General features: G+C 43.8%; 1 protein-coding gene across 1 annotated transcript in view; it reads left to right on the forward strand.

The window, feature by feature from the left end:
• The window catches only part of CD247 (CD247 molecule), a 53,364-nt gene extending 35,604 nt beyond the window's left edge, over positions 1–17,760 (forward strand). Inside the window, 7 exon segments of the mRNA XM_054391315.1 lie at positions 8,915–9,021; positions 10,596–10,649; positions 11,988–12,071; positions 12,706–12,741; positions 13,718–13,774; positions 15,690–15,731; positions 17,695–17,760. Coding sequence (XP_054247290.1) covers positions 8,915–9,021; positions 10,596–10,649; positions 11,988–12,071; positions 12,706–12,741; positions 13,718–13,774; positions 15,690–15,731; positions 17,695–17,760 — 446 coding nt within the window.

Raw genomic sequence — 17,760 nt, forward strand, 5'->3', positions numbered from 1 at the left:
ATGTTAAGTCATTAGGGTAATTCTTTCCTTCTATTTCCCCCATCCCCCAACAGGAATGAATTGCTTCTTAACAGTCTCTAATTCAGTCAAAATCTTAATATCTACTGTTCCTACTTATGTCTGAGAAGGTATGCTTCAAAAGATTGCCGTTTCCTTTTTTTCTTATCCTGTAATACAGTCTGAGATAAGGTTTGCTAAAATTAGGTGTAGGCCCTCAGATGGCTTGTAATAAAATGTAGTGACAGAGGCATATCAGCCACAGTCGTGTCACTTGACAGAAGAGCACAGACCTCAGCAGTGAGGTGTTAATGGGATCATGAAGCCATGCCCCTGTGTCCCACTTGCAGATCCGTGACTAATGTACTTTCTTTTGAGCAGTGTTTTACTTTGCCATAGACTTTCAGCTGAACACGAAAATGCGAATGCTCTCGAATTAGAGGAAGAACGTTTCAGAGGTGGGAGAAGCAATTCCTTTTTTTTCTCAAGGGGAATTCCTGAGGAACTGTGGAGTTAGGGTTTGTTCTGAGACCCTTTACTGAAGGACATTGTCGAGGACCCAGGCAAAGTTTGTTTTGGTATTTCCATTTTGTGATAACTGGCTTGTTGGCTCTTTTTACCAAAGCCTGTGAAATGCTTAATGGTCAGAATGTTCTTTTTGGAGTGGAATATCCACCAATGGTATTATTATTGCTAAGCTCTGGTGAGCAATGCTGCCAAAAGCATATGCAGGGAATTAATATTAAACCAAATGCATAATCAGTCTTTCTCTTTACTCAGTATGTAATGGCTGCCTATGTATTTTCTGGCAGAGGCAGGACACAACACTCATGACTCTCCAGTAAGTGGCTCAGTACCAGGGGACTGAAGGTCTGCTCTGAAACCTCTCCCTCCCCAATGTGTGTAGTTATTACCACTAACACATGGAACCTCAGCCGTTGGGCCAGCATAACCTTCTTCCTGCCCGATAACCTGGTGCCACCACTGCCTCAGTTTTAACTGTTTATCTTCTTGACAACAAGGCTCACTAGTAATTTCTTCACCCTCAGAAGTCTTCTTGCAATTGGATTGCTTTACAGTGACATCCTGACGCTTTTCAAGTCTTTAAACAGTCTGCTTCCTGCTGTCCTGCTGGATGAGCTAAAGTAAATCTTGAAATATTTCTGCAGCTTTGCATGTCTACCTTCCTTATGATTCAGTCACAATGTTTGTCTGCTGAAAAACAGTATATGAGGAATATGTTGGAAAACTTGGAGGACAGTCACCTGGGTTTTGCAAGATGTTGCTATAGGCTTAACCTAATAAGTTTATGACTTTCATTATTAGGGATTTGATGCACTTCCTGACACTGTCTCTTCTGGTGTGGGTTAGATCTGGTAGTGTTAGTCAGCCTAGGTGGAAATTGATCATGGAAAACCAGTTTCATCCCAGCAGGATTACCTGTGGTGAGTGTGCAGTCCTAGCTTTGACTGTACATCAGGAATGGGTACTGTTGCAGCTTTGGTCCATGTTGACTGTATTACACAAGGAATTGCTCATGGGCGAACTTAGGCCTCTAAACAGCTTTGTAGTTTCAATTCTCCCTCCAGCACCTCCACCTTTAGCTTGCATTGTTGTCATGGAGAATTTTCCTGCTTTTCTTCTCTGATCAAGACAGTTGCAAATAGGATCAACCTGTGACAAAATAGCCCTGTTAAGCCTTTAGCTTGGCTTGTGCATCTCTGTGCTTAGTTTGACACCAGTGGTGAAATCAGAGTAGTCCTTCCCTGCATTAACACTGAGACAAGAAGAAACTGCACTGCTAAGTCTGTGCTTGCTGACTGACTCTGTGTATTTTGTGCACATATATTTCTATTACTTTATTAGTCAGCTTGTAGAAAGCCATTTCCTGCTAATAGTGATAGCCAGCATAAGCTCAATGACTTTTCAAAGTCTGAAACTAGGATAAAAGGGAGCAGGGGTTGCCTCATAAATATTCCAGTTGGGAACTCTTCTTAATGTTATCGGTATATTTCATTATTGGAGCCATCAGCAGTGAGCTAGCTGCAAGCTGTTTAGCATAACCATACTGCCACTGCTTTTTGTAAAGTCTAATTTAAAAGAGCTAATTTAGAGTGCTAGGGAAACCTCTGCAAGTCTGTGAGGTGCTCACTGAACAGAGATACATCTGATTGTGATCAACAGTTTCTTGTGGCATGTAGTCGGTCACTTTGGGATTCCTGGTGAACCAAGATATGTAAACTGAAGCAGCTCTCCATGGTGCACATTGGGTTGTAGAAGCTCAGCATGAAAAGGCTACCTAATGGCAAGTCAGTCTGGGGTGAATTTTGGGACAAAATTGGTAGGGGAAGGGTTAAGTGGCCTAGAAACAATTATTTGAATAATGAGTCTTGCCTCTTGGGACACAATACCAGTTTGGTTTGGACCCAAGAAAATTTACATCAAGGAACATCTTTTGCTAGTTAGATTTCCTTGATGAAGATCAGTCTAGTAAAAGCATATGTGTCTAATTTAAAACCCCTACAAAAGCTGAAAAAAATGCATGACTTTCATCTGTCACCTGAGCTTGTTCAATATCTAGTTTCTGCAGTCACCCTATGCATAGTTTGCTGTCGCTAGGAGGCAACATCAGGTTTGTTTCAGGAAAGCCCTTTCCACCAAATTCTTGCAAAACTGAGAAATGAAAGCAGTTGCTTTTTCTGAGAATGACTGACTGTTTTGATGAAGAAAGGAGTCCCCCTTCCAGAGATGAGCAAGGCACACCCCTGTTTCTAATGAGGCAGTGGAAAGATTTGGAGGGTGAAAGATTGCCTTATTTAATGATATGTTAAAAGTTAATCTTCACCTTCAGACTGGAAGGTAGACCATTTGTTGTTGTTCCCTGCATGCATCAGGTCCCCTTTCCACAAATTAGACAGCAGTTGAAGATCTTCCTGTCTTGTTCCTGTTGCAGCACCCTGGACTTTCCCTTAGAGTTTTATTTCTTGATGTGCTAGAAAAGATTTGGCACTTTGTAGCATTATAAGCTTCTCCTTCTTTTGAATCTATTTCTTCCTAAATAAATCAGAAGAAAACTTGCATTATTTTAACTTTGTGATAGTGCCTCCCTTCCTACTCCTAGTATAAGTTCACTTCTGGTACTGCTAGTAGGTGTATGGAGGAGTCATGAGGATCCTAAAGCATCTTAACTTGATCTCATGTTTCCATAGTGCTAACATTCTTTGCCATAAAAAAATGGAAGTTAATGACCTGAAATACTTTCCTTTTAAAAAATGTAATTATTTTGTCGGCACAGTGCCCAGTACTGTAACCTGAATCCTGATCATATCAGCAGTTTGCTCCTTGGCTTTAAATCTGAGGACAACAGCAAACCATAATGTTGAATGTCACTGACATGAGCTGTGCTTTTGGCCATGTTGTGTTTCATTAAATATGTAACAGTGTATTGGTGACAAATACAAGAGTCTTCCTCAGTGCTAAAGAAACTGATGATGAGTTTAAAAACAACAGCAACAACAAACCCAGTAATGTAAACAGCTTTTAACTTTCTTGTCAAGGCAACTGGCTGGTGTGAAAAGACAAACCTGGAAGCTTATTCAGGCAGCAAGCTCAATGGCATTTTGCTGTGGTAGGGCGGTTGTATCTTCTTGTGTTACAAGCCTGATGGCTTTCCTTTGTTGTCTCGATTTTGCAGATATTGTTGTGGGGAAGTTTTGTGATGAAGTGTTACTTGGTCCTGTAATCTTAATACTATTTAATGATCAACAGGGCTATCTTTAGTCTCCACATAAAGGGAGAAGCTTCCTGACTTGGCTTGATGCAAGAGATGTCTTTCCTTCACTCATTTGTGTTAACTGCCTACCATGCCAGTTAATACATCTGACCAGTTAATACATCTAACCCGTTAATATGCCATGCCTGGTGCAATCCAGGTCTTTTCTTCCCTTAGTTGTTTTTGCTGAGATTTTTCCAGCAAAGTGCCCAGTCAGTGGCATGAAGGAGCCTCTTTCTGTGAGGGAGGATTTTGCCTCTGCTTCTTCAGTCTTGGAGCTTGTTTATTATTTGTAAGGATTATCTTTCATAATTTTATGTGGCTTTAGTCTGGACTGTTTTTTCAGATGCAAGCCTGTATGTACTTGAAGTGAAGCACCATGTAGAGTGCTCATCTCTCTTTCTTCTCTGAGCCCAGGCAGCTCCCTGGTGTTCAGCATCTTGTGGCAGTGAGGCAAGTTCCATTGTGCCCAGCATCTCCCTGCGTTTGACCTCTGCAAGTGCCTGATGTGCAGTGTGGTGGCAGCGGCAGCAGGTGGGTGGCTGGTGGCACACACAGGCAGCAGGTGGACACGTGGGTGGAGATAAACCCACAAGCATGTGCAGGAAATCTGGTGCTGGGCCTGAGCCAGGGGATTGAAACTGCTCTCCGAAACTGCACTGCACAGGGTGGGCTGCCACACAGCACTCTTGAGGCGAGCGCCTGCAGCAAGGCCTCCCTTGCTGGCCCCCAGGCTTCCTCTCCTCTGGTTACTGACGGTCTGTTGCTAGAGGGTTTTTTCTTGCTTGCTTGTCACTAGCAGCTGGTGTGAGCTGCCTTTAAAAAGGGCCACAGCAGGGTTTTGCAGGGGTGCTGACAGTGCTGCTTGGGGCTGTCATTGTGGAGCAGGTAGAGGAAAGTTTGCCAGCATGGAGTCTGGGCATGTGTGTGCACAAACAAGAGTGCTTGGCCATAGAAGAAGCAGGGCTGCATTGCTGAGTGGCAGGAGAGGGGGAAGTGGAACAGAAACCCAGGCTTTGGAAGGAGGAGGGGTTAGCAAGAACCTTCTCAACAATAGAAGCCCAGTTTGAGGAAAAAAATCTCAAATGCAGTGGCAGGCACTGGGGATTTGGGATTGAGACTGGGTGGCAACCTTGTAACGGAATGTAGCGCATCTCTAACTGATGCAGTCTCCTTTCCTGCCACCTCATTTGCTATGGCTCTGTCAGTCCTTACTCAGCCTGTGTCAGCTCCTTGTACAAAGCATTTCATAGCTTCTCTACAAACTTCTAAACAAATTTTAAAATGCTTACTGTTGTAAGTTGCATTGTTTGTTTCTGGTGATCTCTGAGTCATCCCCACTGTGCAACTGGAGATCTGACCGGGCAGTTACTTGCATAAGAGCATGTGATGAGCATAAGTGAGAACTTCCTAATTGTTATTTCTTCAGAGCTTGCTTCCCTCCCAAGCAAGAGCACAACTTTGACCTCATCATTAAGCCCCCTGGCATTTGTGTACCTAGATGTCAACTTGTAACTCCTTTTTGATGCCTAAAGAGAGAGGTACTGCTTGTATGAGCCACAATCAAGCTGTAAGCTTGACATCATTTACAATGCAACATTACCGTATCCTCACTGGCCTGTGACTTGACATTAGCTGTGCCATGTGTCTGTACTTAAGACATCTTGCTTTAAAACCCTGCTGTATCTACTGAACTACTCAGAACCAGTGAATCACTGAAATACGAATATTAAAAAGATTCTGTGGAACTTGTTGTGGACACTGGGTAATTAAGAGAGCAGGAATTTTCAGTGGAATGTCTGTTATTTGTGCTTTGCTCTGCATGAGGCAGCTGAGGGTCACTGCTCCCTCGAGCCTTGCAGGCTTGGCTCTGCCCATCAGCAGCCCATCCACTGCAGTGACATGGACTTGGCTTCAGCCTCCCAAACCACAGCTCAGGGCCGATGAGGGTCAGAGAGAACATTTTGGTAGTACCTAAGGGACTGACCCTCTGTTTGTGCTTGTTCTGCAGTAACCCCCTCCTCAAGTGATCTAAAACCCTAAACTGATCCTGTTCACATAAATGGATGCTAACCTTTTTAACTGCTTTGTATTTCTGATGGTTGTTTCCACAGACTTTTCTCAGTTTCTAATCTGGAAAGCTGTTGCAAAGGTTACTGTTTAGAAAGTGCTTTGTACCCCTGTTTGTGTTTTGTTGGTTTAAAAAAAATGTATCAAGGAAGAGACATGAACTTGGTTTGCTTCTAGACACTGGATTTTACCATTGTCTTGGTATATTTTTTTTCCAGGAACTATCACAGACAGACTATATTTGGCAGAGTTTCCCTCACTGAAGCGTTTTGACCTATTGCCCGGGATGCTGAAGGCCACGCTGCCCCAGATAAGCACGATGCAGGCACTTTCTTAGCTCTGCAGTCAGCCAAAGTTGACCATGGTTGACACAGAGCCTCAGCTCTTGACTCTTCCATAGTTCTCTGCGTCTCCTACTCTAGCTCTTCCTGGTCTAGGGAGTTTATATTAGTGCTAGAGAAATACTGAACTTGAGATAACAGTGCAAATATGCTCTGCTTTGGTACAAGAGGATGGGAATCAGGCGAGGATCCCCAAAGCCTTCTTCAGCAGCATCTCAGATGCCCCTAAGCTTCCTGGCTCTGTGCTGGGCTGCTTGCCTTCCTTGGATTATATTTTTGATCTCTGCACAGCCCTGGAAAGCCCTGAGCTGCTTCTGGATACATCTGGCTTGAGGTCAGGGTACTCTGGGGCAGATTGCTGCACTGTGTGAAAGCACCTGAATTACTGCCAGAAACAAATTGCCTCTGGATGTGGTACAGCTACGCTGCCGAATGCTGCGCTTCAGCTACCAAGTCCAATGTGCTTCAAGCTGGTTTTGTGTTGAAACAACTCTGGCGTAAAATATTGTCCTATGGGTGTTGAGAAGAACAACTCTAGGAAGCTAATATCAGTTTTTTTCTTGGCTTAACATACAATGTTGGGCAAATAACTTAATCTCTTTGTCTCTGTTTATCCCATGCATATCAGTTTTCCTAATTGTGAAAAAAAAAAAAAGTGTGGTAAAGGTTATTGTTTAAGAAGTGCTTTGAGCCTTATTTGTAAAATAATAGAAATAGGAGGGGAAGGAGGAAAAACATCTAAGATCTTAAATTATTTCCATGAATTCTTTTCTAAACACATGATTCGAAAAAAAAGAAGAAAAATAATGTGAACTCCTAGTTCAGGCAAGCAAACAAATCTGTTTGGAAATGTTGAGAGTTTTTTTCTCGCTGTGTTTGGCTGTCAGTGGGAACAGTGACAGCAGCGTCATCTGCTTGAGAACTGACAATTGTATTACTAAGCATCCACACATGGCTTTTTAGTCACACTTTATACAAACTGTACACTTGAGCAGTGCGACAAGTCACCATCACTAACTTTATTTCTGTGAAGGAGATTTCCTCCTGGTGGTGAGTGCATACTGCCTGGATGTCATCTGCAGCTTCCTTCTAATGAAGTGGTTAGCTGGGCCTGATGAGTCAGCTTGGTCCTGCTCCCGTTGTAGTAACTCAGTACCTTGAAGCACTGCTCCCGTTGTAGTAACTCAGTACCTTGAAGCACTGCACTGAGTGGTTCAACTTCCCTCCTTCACGTGTGGTAAATGAGAGTTGCCATACTTTGCTCGCCTTTGGGAGGAGAGGAATCATACCAATTCTTTTCAATTTATCTTCATTGAACGTTTCACAGGCTTTCAATCATTCTTGTCTTTCTCTTTTGAACTCCTTCCAATTCTCTTTGCAAAACACATCTCAGATTGATTTTTAGGTATTTTTGTTTTTAAATTATTATGTTTTAATACCTATGGAATACAGCTTTTCCTTTGGGCATGGACCTTGAACTGCGTTAGGTCTGTAGTTACATAGGCTTCTTGACCTGAATTGCTTTGATTTTTAAAAACTTTTTTTAGCTACATGTGTGAACTTACGACATCTTTATCAACTGATCCAGGTGCAGTTTCATCAGTTTCAGCTGCTGAAAATCAACAATATCACTGTGCCCAGCTTCATATGGTCAGAGTATAAATATATGCAGTGTTGACTGGGATACGAATGTCAGCATCTTCTGAGTAACAATTTGGTGGAGCTCTCAATTAGGGTAGTGGTAGATTTTTCTCCCTCAGGAAAATTTTTGCACTTCTATTAAAAAACAAAAATAAAACAATCTCCTATGGATGATCAGAAAGAAGCAGCTAGCTGAGGTTCCTGTGCAAAGAATTCAGGTTTAAAACCTCCTTCTCAAACCGAAAGCACATCAGGATGTCTCATGGCTGTCCCCCTGTCATATGAGGTTGAACATTTGTCTCTTCTGTCCATAGTTCCCTTCTCTTGGCTAATGGTCTCCAAAATCCCCAAACTGGGAGCCCAAGAGAACCCTCAGAGAGAAGACACTGCGGTTTTGCAATTACATTATATAACCTGGGGCATGAGGGTGCATCTACAAATTCTTCTTTTGAACAGAGTAACGATTTCAGCCTGGAACTCCAGCCAGCTATGGTGGTGTCAGTCCTTACAATCAACACAAAATTTTGTCCTGAGAACCCCTCCCCTAAAGTTTTGTCAAAATTGACATATTTTCTCACACACATGCAAGTTTGATGAAAGAATCCTTAACCAGGCCCAGTAATTAATCTGTGCAGGAGATGCTGCTGGGCTTTCCCAGAAAAACACTGTCAGGCTTTCTTGTGTAACTGCTGTGCTATTGATCCTTGTCATCTCCCTGCAGATCCAGTGCTTACTCCCTGGCCCCACCCTGCGAGCTGCAGGGAGCAGGGCTTGGACTCTGTGGGTTGAAGACTGTGGGTAAAACGTCCTGTATTACTTGAGGAGGGCTGCAAACCTTTCTGCCTTGGAGATAATCTAACTCATGGACAGCCTGGTATAAATGACCCTTGTTTAGAGAGAGGTTTGGACCTCCACTGATCCCTTCTGAACTAATTAATCCTGTGATTGCTATTCAGACCTCTATCTTCTTTGCAAATGGACAGGCTTTCTCTTATACTGGACATTTTTTTCATGAAGCACTGTGCCATGTTTATGCCATCAAGCACCCAGTGATACAGCCTTGTTTGTTGATGTGTCTGATGTTTCTGTCCAGATGCTGTAACAGTTCTTGGACTGACAGACCCGAGACTCTGCTATTTACTGGATGGATTCCTCTTCATTTACGCAGTCATCATAACAGCCCTTTTTGTGAAAGCAAAGGTCAGTCTACCAAAACATGGATGCATTTGGGCTTTGGTGGTGTAAACAAGTTTGGCTTGGCTGGAACATGGGAGTGGAGAGGAAACATGTCCCTTATGTCTCTTAGAATTAGACCTTTTTTTTTTCTTTCTTTTTTTCTTCCTTAAACTTTTAGCCTTTTCAGTGCCAGCCTGAGCAGTCTGGAAGATTTCTCAATGAGGGCTCACAAATGGAGGAGAAGAAACTATATGAGAATGTTTTGATGCTACAGTCATGGATGCAGTCAGAAATTCTGGATAGTGTAGCTGTGAAATGTCTTATCAACAGTAATGTAGTTCCTGCTGCTGTTTTTTCATTGGAAAGAGTGTAGGGGATACACAGAAAATTCAGGATAAAAGTCAGGCTTACAAAAGGAGTATTAAAATGTTTCATGAAGTCAGACATCTTTGATAGTACAAGTAGAGGAGTCAGGGTGACAGAACGGGCACAACTTCACAGACTATTGCTACCATCCAGCAGCTCTTCAGCATCTAGGGAGATACTTAGTGGCCTTTAGTGCACTTTCATAGAGGACAACAATGTAATGCAATAGAGTTATGTACACTTCCAGACGGAGGACATGGCCAGTGCACATGAAGATTTAGGCTCTGTTGCAAAAAACATGGGTTAGATGTTTGGTAAATTACTAGTTCCACCTCAGGCTCAGAAATGGTAATGGCACTTTCATGGGGAAAGGGGTGGAGCAGATAATTTATAATTACTACAAACGTGATTTTAAAAAAATAAAGTCAAGTTTATCCTATGCCTAAATACAAACCTAAGTAGAAAGTTACTTTTAATAAAGAAACTAACATATGCTAATGACTGAAGAATGCTAAAGCAATGCAGAATGTAGTTTGACACTTTTTAAAAAAAAGAATGGCACACAGGGTAGCTGATCTCACTGACATGAAAATGTCCCCCTGTGAAAGTTTGGCTTAGCAATTGACTGCTCATAAATATTGTGAGGAGCAGAGCCAAAGAGCAGCTACAGAAGGGAAATCCTTTGTCTGCTCACTAGTTGCCACTCATGCCAACTTACCACAGCCCTGCAAGCAAGGTGCCAAGGGACAGAGGAATCCCCCACACCTTCTGAAGCTAAGGGCACCCAGGAGCTTTGCTGGCAGCATTTTTGTTGGAGGACTCGGGAAGTGCTTTCGGTTGTTAGCAGCCCCGGATAGCCATTTTTTCTTAACACAGGCTGCAAGGATTATTTTATAGCCTGATGAAGCTACCTTCAATAGAACAGGATTATGATATGCACAGAGTAGGAATACAAAAGCAGTGGGGGCAGGAACACCCCTCCCATCCCCCTGCCACAGATACTTTGAATAGTATTTACCTGTATTATGTGCCAGTAAAATGACCTGGCTGCTGAGAGCAACCCAACATGTGCCAGTGCAGCAGTGACTTGTATTGCCTGCAGCCCGCCTGGTGCCACAGGTTGTCCACTTGTGGGTTACTCTGTTTCTGGTGAGAGTAACTTGTAGGAAAGAGGGAACAAAGGGACCGAAGGTAGCTACTGTCTCTCTCTCACAGTATGGTCTTCCTTCCAGCTTAGCCGGGCCTCTGAACCACCAATGCAGCCAGGCCTGGATGATGTGTATAATGTAAGTAACTACTGGGTTTCACCCTTCTGGGCACTTATAGCTAGTGAATTGCCTGTGGATCAGAAAAACTTTGGATGACCCAGCTATACCCAAGTGTGTTGGGTGCCACAAGCCACACAAGTGTGCAGCACAGCAGTTGTAAAGAGGAAAGATAAAACCTGACAAGGGCAGCTTCTGTTGTCACTTCTCTGGATGGATGCTAGATAGATATATGTGCTGTAGGTTCCTAAAGTGATCTGAGCTGAAGGTATAGCAGGAACCCAGCCCATTGTAGACTCAGTGCTTGGTGTGCTGCACTGTCACACACCTGTGAGAGCTCCCTGTGTGTGCAGCCACCGGGTTGTTATATGTCATTTGCACACTCCAAGTTCTTGCCTAGTCCTCTGCAGTTGCCTTGCAGCTCTTGACAATCCTCAGGCAACTCACAGACACGCACCACTTGTGTTGCTGATGTTAATTGATGTGGGCTGTGGAAAGGGCAAACGCCCAGAAATGCTGCATTGCTGGCTGGGCAATTGTAGCTCTTGTATCATTAAGTGTGTGAAGCCTGAGTCATCACAGCCCAGCTGTCTGTGTCCCTGAGGTCTCCCCTGTCACCCTGCAGTGAGCTGTTGATCATACCAGAGATGTCTGCTGTGCTGTGACTGTAGCTGACATCTTTAAGCAGTGAGAGAGGACAGAGGCAAGATCCTGCCTGTCCTTCCTAGCTAAATTGCTCACTCATAGCAGCATTGAACTCCAGCTAATTTTGCTATCTTGTTTGTCTTTTTATTTTAATTCTTTTCTCTCATGCTTTTGACCATAACCACATCCTGTGGTGAGCTCTACTTCTTAACTATATAAACACTAATGCATTAACAAGTGATGCCTGTCACCTTTTCAGCAGCACTCTGTGTCCTTTGTCCTCCTCCAAACTAACCTTTCCCAGCTGAGAAACATGTTGAGCACAAAATTTCTGTAACTTTTTCATGCAAATTTAGATGAGCTGCTCTGCAAGAAAAATCAAGCTCTTGAACCTTCATTCACCAGTGGGTGAGAAATCATGAAAGAGCCCTTCCTCCTCACACTCCCTCATTTAAATTAATTTCTACTTAAGAAAGGTTCTTGATGCAATGGCTTGCACATTTGTGCTGCACAGCCCACTCTGTCATTTTCATGCCTTAGTCATAGATATTTTTGTTGACAGTTGCATTAAGGGGTAAAAGTAATTTCTAGCTCAGTTACTGTACTCATGAAATTGGACACCAGGATGGATTCCCTTTCTTTCTCTGTGATAAGCCAAGATCTAATTTCTTATGATCATAACATACTTCGCTGCTTCTTGCTTTCTTGTGTCAGAAACTGTCTCGTGGACACAGAGATGAATATGATGTTTTGGGGCCAAAGCGAGGTGCAGACCCTGAGCTCGGTGGGAGACACCAGGTAACTTTCTCCTACACATTCACCTCTTTTAATCTGTTTCCTTTCTTCTGATGTCTAACTGCCATTTAGACATGCAGGCAGGGCATTTGCTAAGCACGAGTGTGTTCATGGAGAGGGAAGGGCAAAAATCTGTGTAGTAAGGACAGGATCTTTGATCTTTGCCCCCTTGCATCTCCAACCCAACACTTTATGGAGGGCTCGCAGCCACCTAGAATAGGAAGTGACACCCAGCCTTGAGGCGGATGTGGAACAGGCAAGGCAGAAGTGGGTGTTTCATGAGAGCTCCCTGCATGTGATGCCACCAGACAAGTGCCAACAAAGTAAAGCAGCAGACAGAAGAACTGCTTCTGCAGCAGAGGCCCAAGAGATTTTAAGGAAAAGAGAGTGGAAGCCTTCTGTGTCAGCATGTGGGGCTTGCCTATGGGTGGCAGCTGTAGGGAATGAGCAGTGAAGCGCTAAGTTTTATCAATTTTAACAAAGCCTTTTGGGTAGAGACAAGATGGACTGTAATGGGCATGGCATGTCCATAGAGCTGCAGCTGTCTGTGCCTTAGAGCAAGTGTACATACACATAGAAGGTGGTGGGGGATGCTGGTAGTGCAACATGTTGGCAAATTTCTTCTTTTGTTTTACAGCAGAGGAGAAAGAACCCACAGGACACCGTCTACACTGTGAGTAAAAAGAGCAGGAGGGAGAGGAGAGATGGCTCCAAATAGGAATTTCATGCAGACTCTTTTTCACCCTATCCAGTTTCAGCTTTGGTTCAAATTTATCAGCTGCTTTCAAATACTTCTCTTTCCTTCTACACACCCCCTTTTTCGCTAGAAAATGTCTGCTCTCTTCTCCATGATAGGAGAAAAGCACTTGACTGCCTGGGCAGATGGGGAAAAGAATTTGGATGAAGATGCCTACCCATACCTTTATGTTAGACGTTAGAAACTAGCAAATCTTCATCGCATATGGCTGATGTTATGTGCCTGTTCTTCAGCCTCTCTGACAAAGGCCCAGTGCCAGTGCATCTGAGTGTGACTACTTGATTTAATTGATTTAGTTCTGGGTGAATGTGTCGTTCTGTGCTCCAAAGGATAGGTAGTGCTCATGCCTTAACTCAGGTCTTTCAGGTTGTTCAATGTTTGCTGAGAAAAGAGATTGTTTCCAAGACTGGTGTTCATTGTTATTGAGTAAGATGATCTGTTCACATCTGGTCATAAGCACTTGGAAACTCTTTTCCCCAATGGAAGAAGGAAGAGTTCCTCTCTCTTAATCTTCACCCAGTAGCATCAGACTTCTTTTTTCATTGGGCCTGAGCTGCATGTTCAGGTTCATCTCCTGAATAAATACTGTTTAAAGCTTTCTTTGGAAAAGGTTGTAGCATGTGGTGCCAGTCTAGATAAATGACTTGGTTGAGGGTAGAATTATATTCATTTGAGTGTTTGGAGATGGGGTGGTATTGATATGCTAAGCAGAACTGATCACATATAACACCTGCTTAAATGCACATCAGTCAAATCTCACAATTGTCCCCTCTGCTTTGCAATATATATAAGCTTTGGAGGCAGGGCAGCCCTTAGCTTGGGGTGCAATAACCTAGGGGCTGGCTTGGCTTTTCTAGTAACATGCTGACACTTTTCCCCTCTGTGCTTGCAGTCACTGCAGAAGGACAAGATGGGTGAGGCATACAGTGAAATCGGAATGAAGGGAGAGGTGAGTCCTGCTCTTCTTCCTATCCTACTAAAAGCTTGGGATGAAAAACTTTTCATTGCCACTCCCTTTCAGCATAGGCCCAGCTGTGCATAGCTGCCTTGCACAAAGAAGTCCCCATGCTGCACGGCATCTACAGGCACAGCTGAGACCAGTTACCTATTTCCTGCAGTAACCACCATGTTCGGTGCATCAGTAAATAAAATGTGTAGCTATGGTATTAGAGTAGCCAGAAAAGAAGATGGAGATCAGACAGCAAGCTTTGTCCCATCAGTGTTAGTAACAGCTCATACACCAGCAGTTCCCCTTGGGTGGATGGAATAATGTCAAGGGAAAATATTTCAGCTTTTGGAGAGAAAAGTTCTGACAGCTGCCCGAGCTGAGGAGGCAGAGGGTGTGATACAGGTGAGGAATAGCTGAAGGAAATACCTGGTTTCAAGCACAGCAACATCTATGGCTCAACAATTCTTGCATGTTCCTCCAGAAGAATTTAGAGATGGAGATTCACAGTTTCCCCTCTACAGGGTGTAGAGGCTGATCTGCTTTATAGGCACGCACAAGCAAGCCTTTGCAAGCTCCTCTTTGTGCCTGTCTTCAGACAAGTAATGGGGGAAACATTCTCCTTCCTCCACCTTCACTCTCAAATGTTTCAGAAGGAACACATTAGTTATGTCTCAAGCTAGCAGCAAATGGGTAGTTTCAGCTCTGTGCACAAACTGCTGGGGGATGGCAACGTCTGTTGAAAACAAACCGTCTGGGCACACTGTTTATGGCAAAATGAAAAATTGCTGTGACCTACACGTGTTCTATTTTATGTCAGTGTCATATGTATGACCTTTCATTTCCTTCTGAAACATGGAAGAGGGGCATTTCAAAGCAGTGTTTAGTGCTGAGAAATGCTGAAGCAACAGCAACATTTAATCCCCTTCCCTTTTTTATTCTAGTGCCTGCCCTCTGCCATAGCCAAGCTCTCTTTACAAGCTATGGGTGTATACAGTCACATCATGTTTTTATGAATGTTTCTGTTATGGGGCAGCAGGAACACTAAGCCCTTTGCCTCATTCTACATATCTGAGAATTTGACAGGCTGCTGTGATTCCAGTTGTGGCAGGCACTATTCCTGCCACACATTGGTGGTATAATCAGTGCTCTGCTGCAGCAGGGTGGTTATGACAAGCTATGGGCTTGATGTACCAACCTCTGTAAGCTCTGATGTCCCTGGTTCTCACCCGGACATCACACTCTCATTCACAACATGGCTGCTGTGCCTGGAGGCTCTCTGCAACTCTGGGAATGCAGCAGCAAGTGGGTTCAAGGAAAGGTTTTTCTTTGTACCTGGCTGGTCTGAGTGTCCTTGTTCCTGTGTTCCATTTGTACCATGACAGTCCCAATACTTATTTTACTGAAGTCGGCGTGACTTTGTCCTCAGACTCCTCTATCTGCCTAGAGATCTTACAAATGTGTGCTGGGGAATTTACTTACTTACTTATCCACGTCTGTTCAGTAGAGAGCAGAGTCCCTCAGATACCAGCTGGCATGCAGCAACTCAAAAAATACAGCTCCATTTCTTCCAGGTGTGCTTCAGCTCATAAAGCAGTTGGTGTCTATGGGAACGCTGCTGAATCTCTATATGCACAGTAAATCAAAGAAATAGCAGCATTATAACAGTAGGACAGGAAAATATGTCAGCAAGCCAAAATAATTGCCTTTTATTTCTAGTCCTTGCTCTTTTCTCCTTCACGGCCCTTGCAGCATATCTGGGCTGGTCCAAACTTAGCAGATACCTCCTGTGCAGAGGATATCCAGGTCAAGCACGGCTGCTGACCCTGAGTACAAGATGGGGCAAGTCAGGGGTTTCTTTCCTTTGGCATAATCAGGAATGCACCCATTAACCTATGCTTGTTTTTCTTTCCCAAAGCAGCAGAGGCGCCGAGGCAAAGGGAACGAAGGTGTCTACCAGGTAGGTAACACATCCAGCATCTCATCTATCTTCATGGCTTACTTGTAGCCTGTAGTTACTGCACTGCACAGCTTTCAAAGCACCTTTCTGAGGATAGCTACTCAGAATGAGGTACAGACCACACTGCTGGTACTTTGATAAAGTGGCTGCACATTCCAAATGCAACTGGCAGGAGCACCTGTTTAGCTGCTCTGGTAGGAACCATTTCTACAGTCCTACATCTTGGAGGGCCACCTTTTGACTGTGGCAGATGATGCATACAGTTCTGTTTTGGATTTTTTATTACTTAAATGGAAACCTTCAGGTTGCCAAACAGCTGTGACAACTCTAAGCACCACTCACTACAGTGCACAGAGGTTCAGCCCACCTCACTACAGTGTACAGAGCATGAACTGGTCTGCACCTCCAGTCCCTTGGTGCAGTGGGTGAGTTCAGTGTTGCACACAAAATGGAGGACAAGGAGTCCATCATCAAGGCCTTATTTGAGCTACTAGGCATAACTGTTCCAAAATGCATTTTTCTTTCTCTATATTGCCACATAACATAGAATATCAAAATGACAAAAATAAAATATATATTAAAGTTTTTCTGCTGCAGCATATGTTAGGCCCCAAAACTGAGCCCTGAGGAACACCACTTGTGACCAGCTGTCAAATGGGTTTAATTCCATTCACCACCACTCTCTGGGCCCGGTCATCCAGTTTTTTCAACCAGCAAAGTGCCTGCCCATCCAAGCCGGGAGCAGCCTCATCCTTGACCCCTACATCCCCCCCTGGATTAAACAAAGGACAGAGATTCTCCTTAGTCCACCTTTTGTTGCTAATATATTTGTAGAAGGATTTCCTGCTCTCTTTAGCAGCTGAAGCCAAATCAATTTCCAGTTGGGCTTTGCCCCTTCTAGCTTTCTCCCTGCACAGTCTCATGATAACCTTGTAGTCTTCCTGAGTGCCCTGCTTCTTTTCCAATGACCACAGACTCTCTTTTTTCTCTCTAAGCAGCAACCAAATTTCTCTATTCAGCCACTCTGGCCTTCTTTCCCTGCTGACTTGTCTTTCAGCACATGGGAACAGACTGTTCCTCTGCCTTTAAGACTTCCCTCTTGAGCAGTGTCCAGCCTTCCTGGACACTGGCCTTTCAAGACTGCCTCCCAAGGGATTGTGTCAATCAGTCTCTGAAAGAAACCAAAGGATGTGTAGCTAGTGGCATCTTTCTTCAACACCTGCTCTACTGAGACAGTCACAGTCAGCTGATAAGAAGCATGATCTTGTCAATGTACTCAGTATGTCACTAAATATTCATAAGCAGAGGAGTGGAGGGTAGCTAAAAGTTTTACAAACAGGCACCATGTCTTGGAAGTCCCAGTTAAACTCCACTCTGGCAGCCTCCTGGGCTGACTTGTGACTACCACATTTCCTTCTATCCCAGTCTTGAAGTTGTGGGTTCCAGAGCAGCAGGGATCTGTAAGACCTGTTACAGGCGACTTACCACCACCAGAGCATACTGGCAGGAGAAGAGTGTGAGGGAATCCTTTCCCGTGTGTCTCACTGCCAGTTTACCCAGAGTTGCATCTGACTTGCCTTCCAAATCAAAGAGGAGTCCAAAGTTAATTATTTAATGTCTGTTCATTTAGCTTGAAAAATTCACTCTAGCAGCAGTTAGCTCTTAAGAATATGCAAATAAAAAAGCACTCTAAAGATCTGGTAACTGGTTAGGATGAGTTGCTGTAGTCATACATTCACAACTGTTACTCAGGATGCAGCTTGCCTTTAGGCAATGGGTAATTATCGACACTATACAAAGACTACAGAATCACTCATGAGTGAAAACCTCTCTTGGAGGAAAACCAAACCAAAACAAAAAATTAGAATTACACTACTGGGCCCATGCCACCCTGTTCCTGACCAGTCATCTAGGGAGAATGAAGCACTCATGCCCATAGCTCACCTGTTTTTCTCTTTTTCAGGGACTCAGTACAGCGACCAAGGACACTTACGATGCTCTTCAAATGCAGCCTTTGCCCCCTCGCTAG

The sequence above is a fragment of the Indicator indicator genome, chromosome 1 (genome assembly GCF_027791375.1).
Source record: "Indicator indicator isolate 239-I01 chromosome 1, UM_Iind_1.1, whole genome shotgun sequence".
NCBI classification, from domain to species: Eukaryota; Metazoa; Chordata; class Aves; order Piciformes; family Indicatoridae; genus Indicator; species Indicator indicator.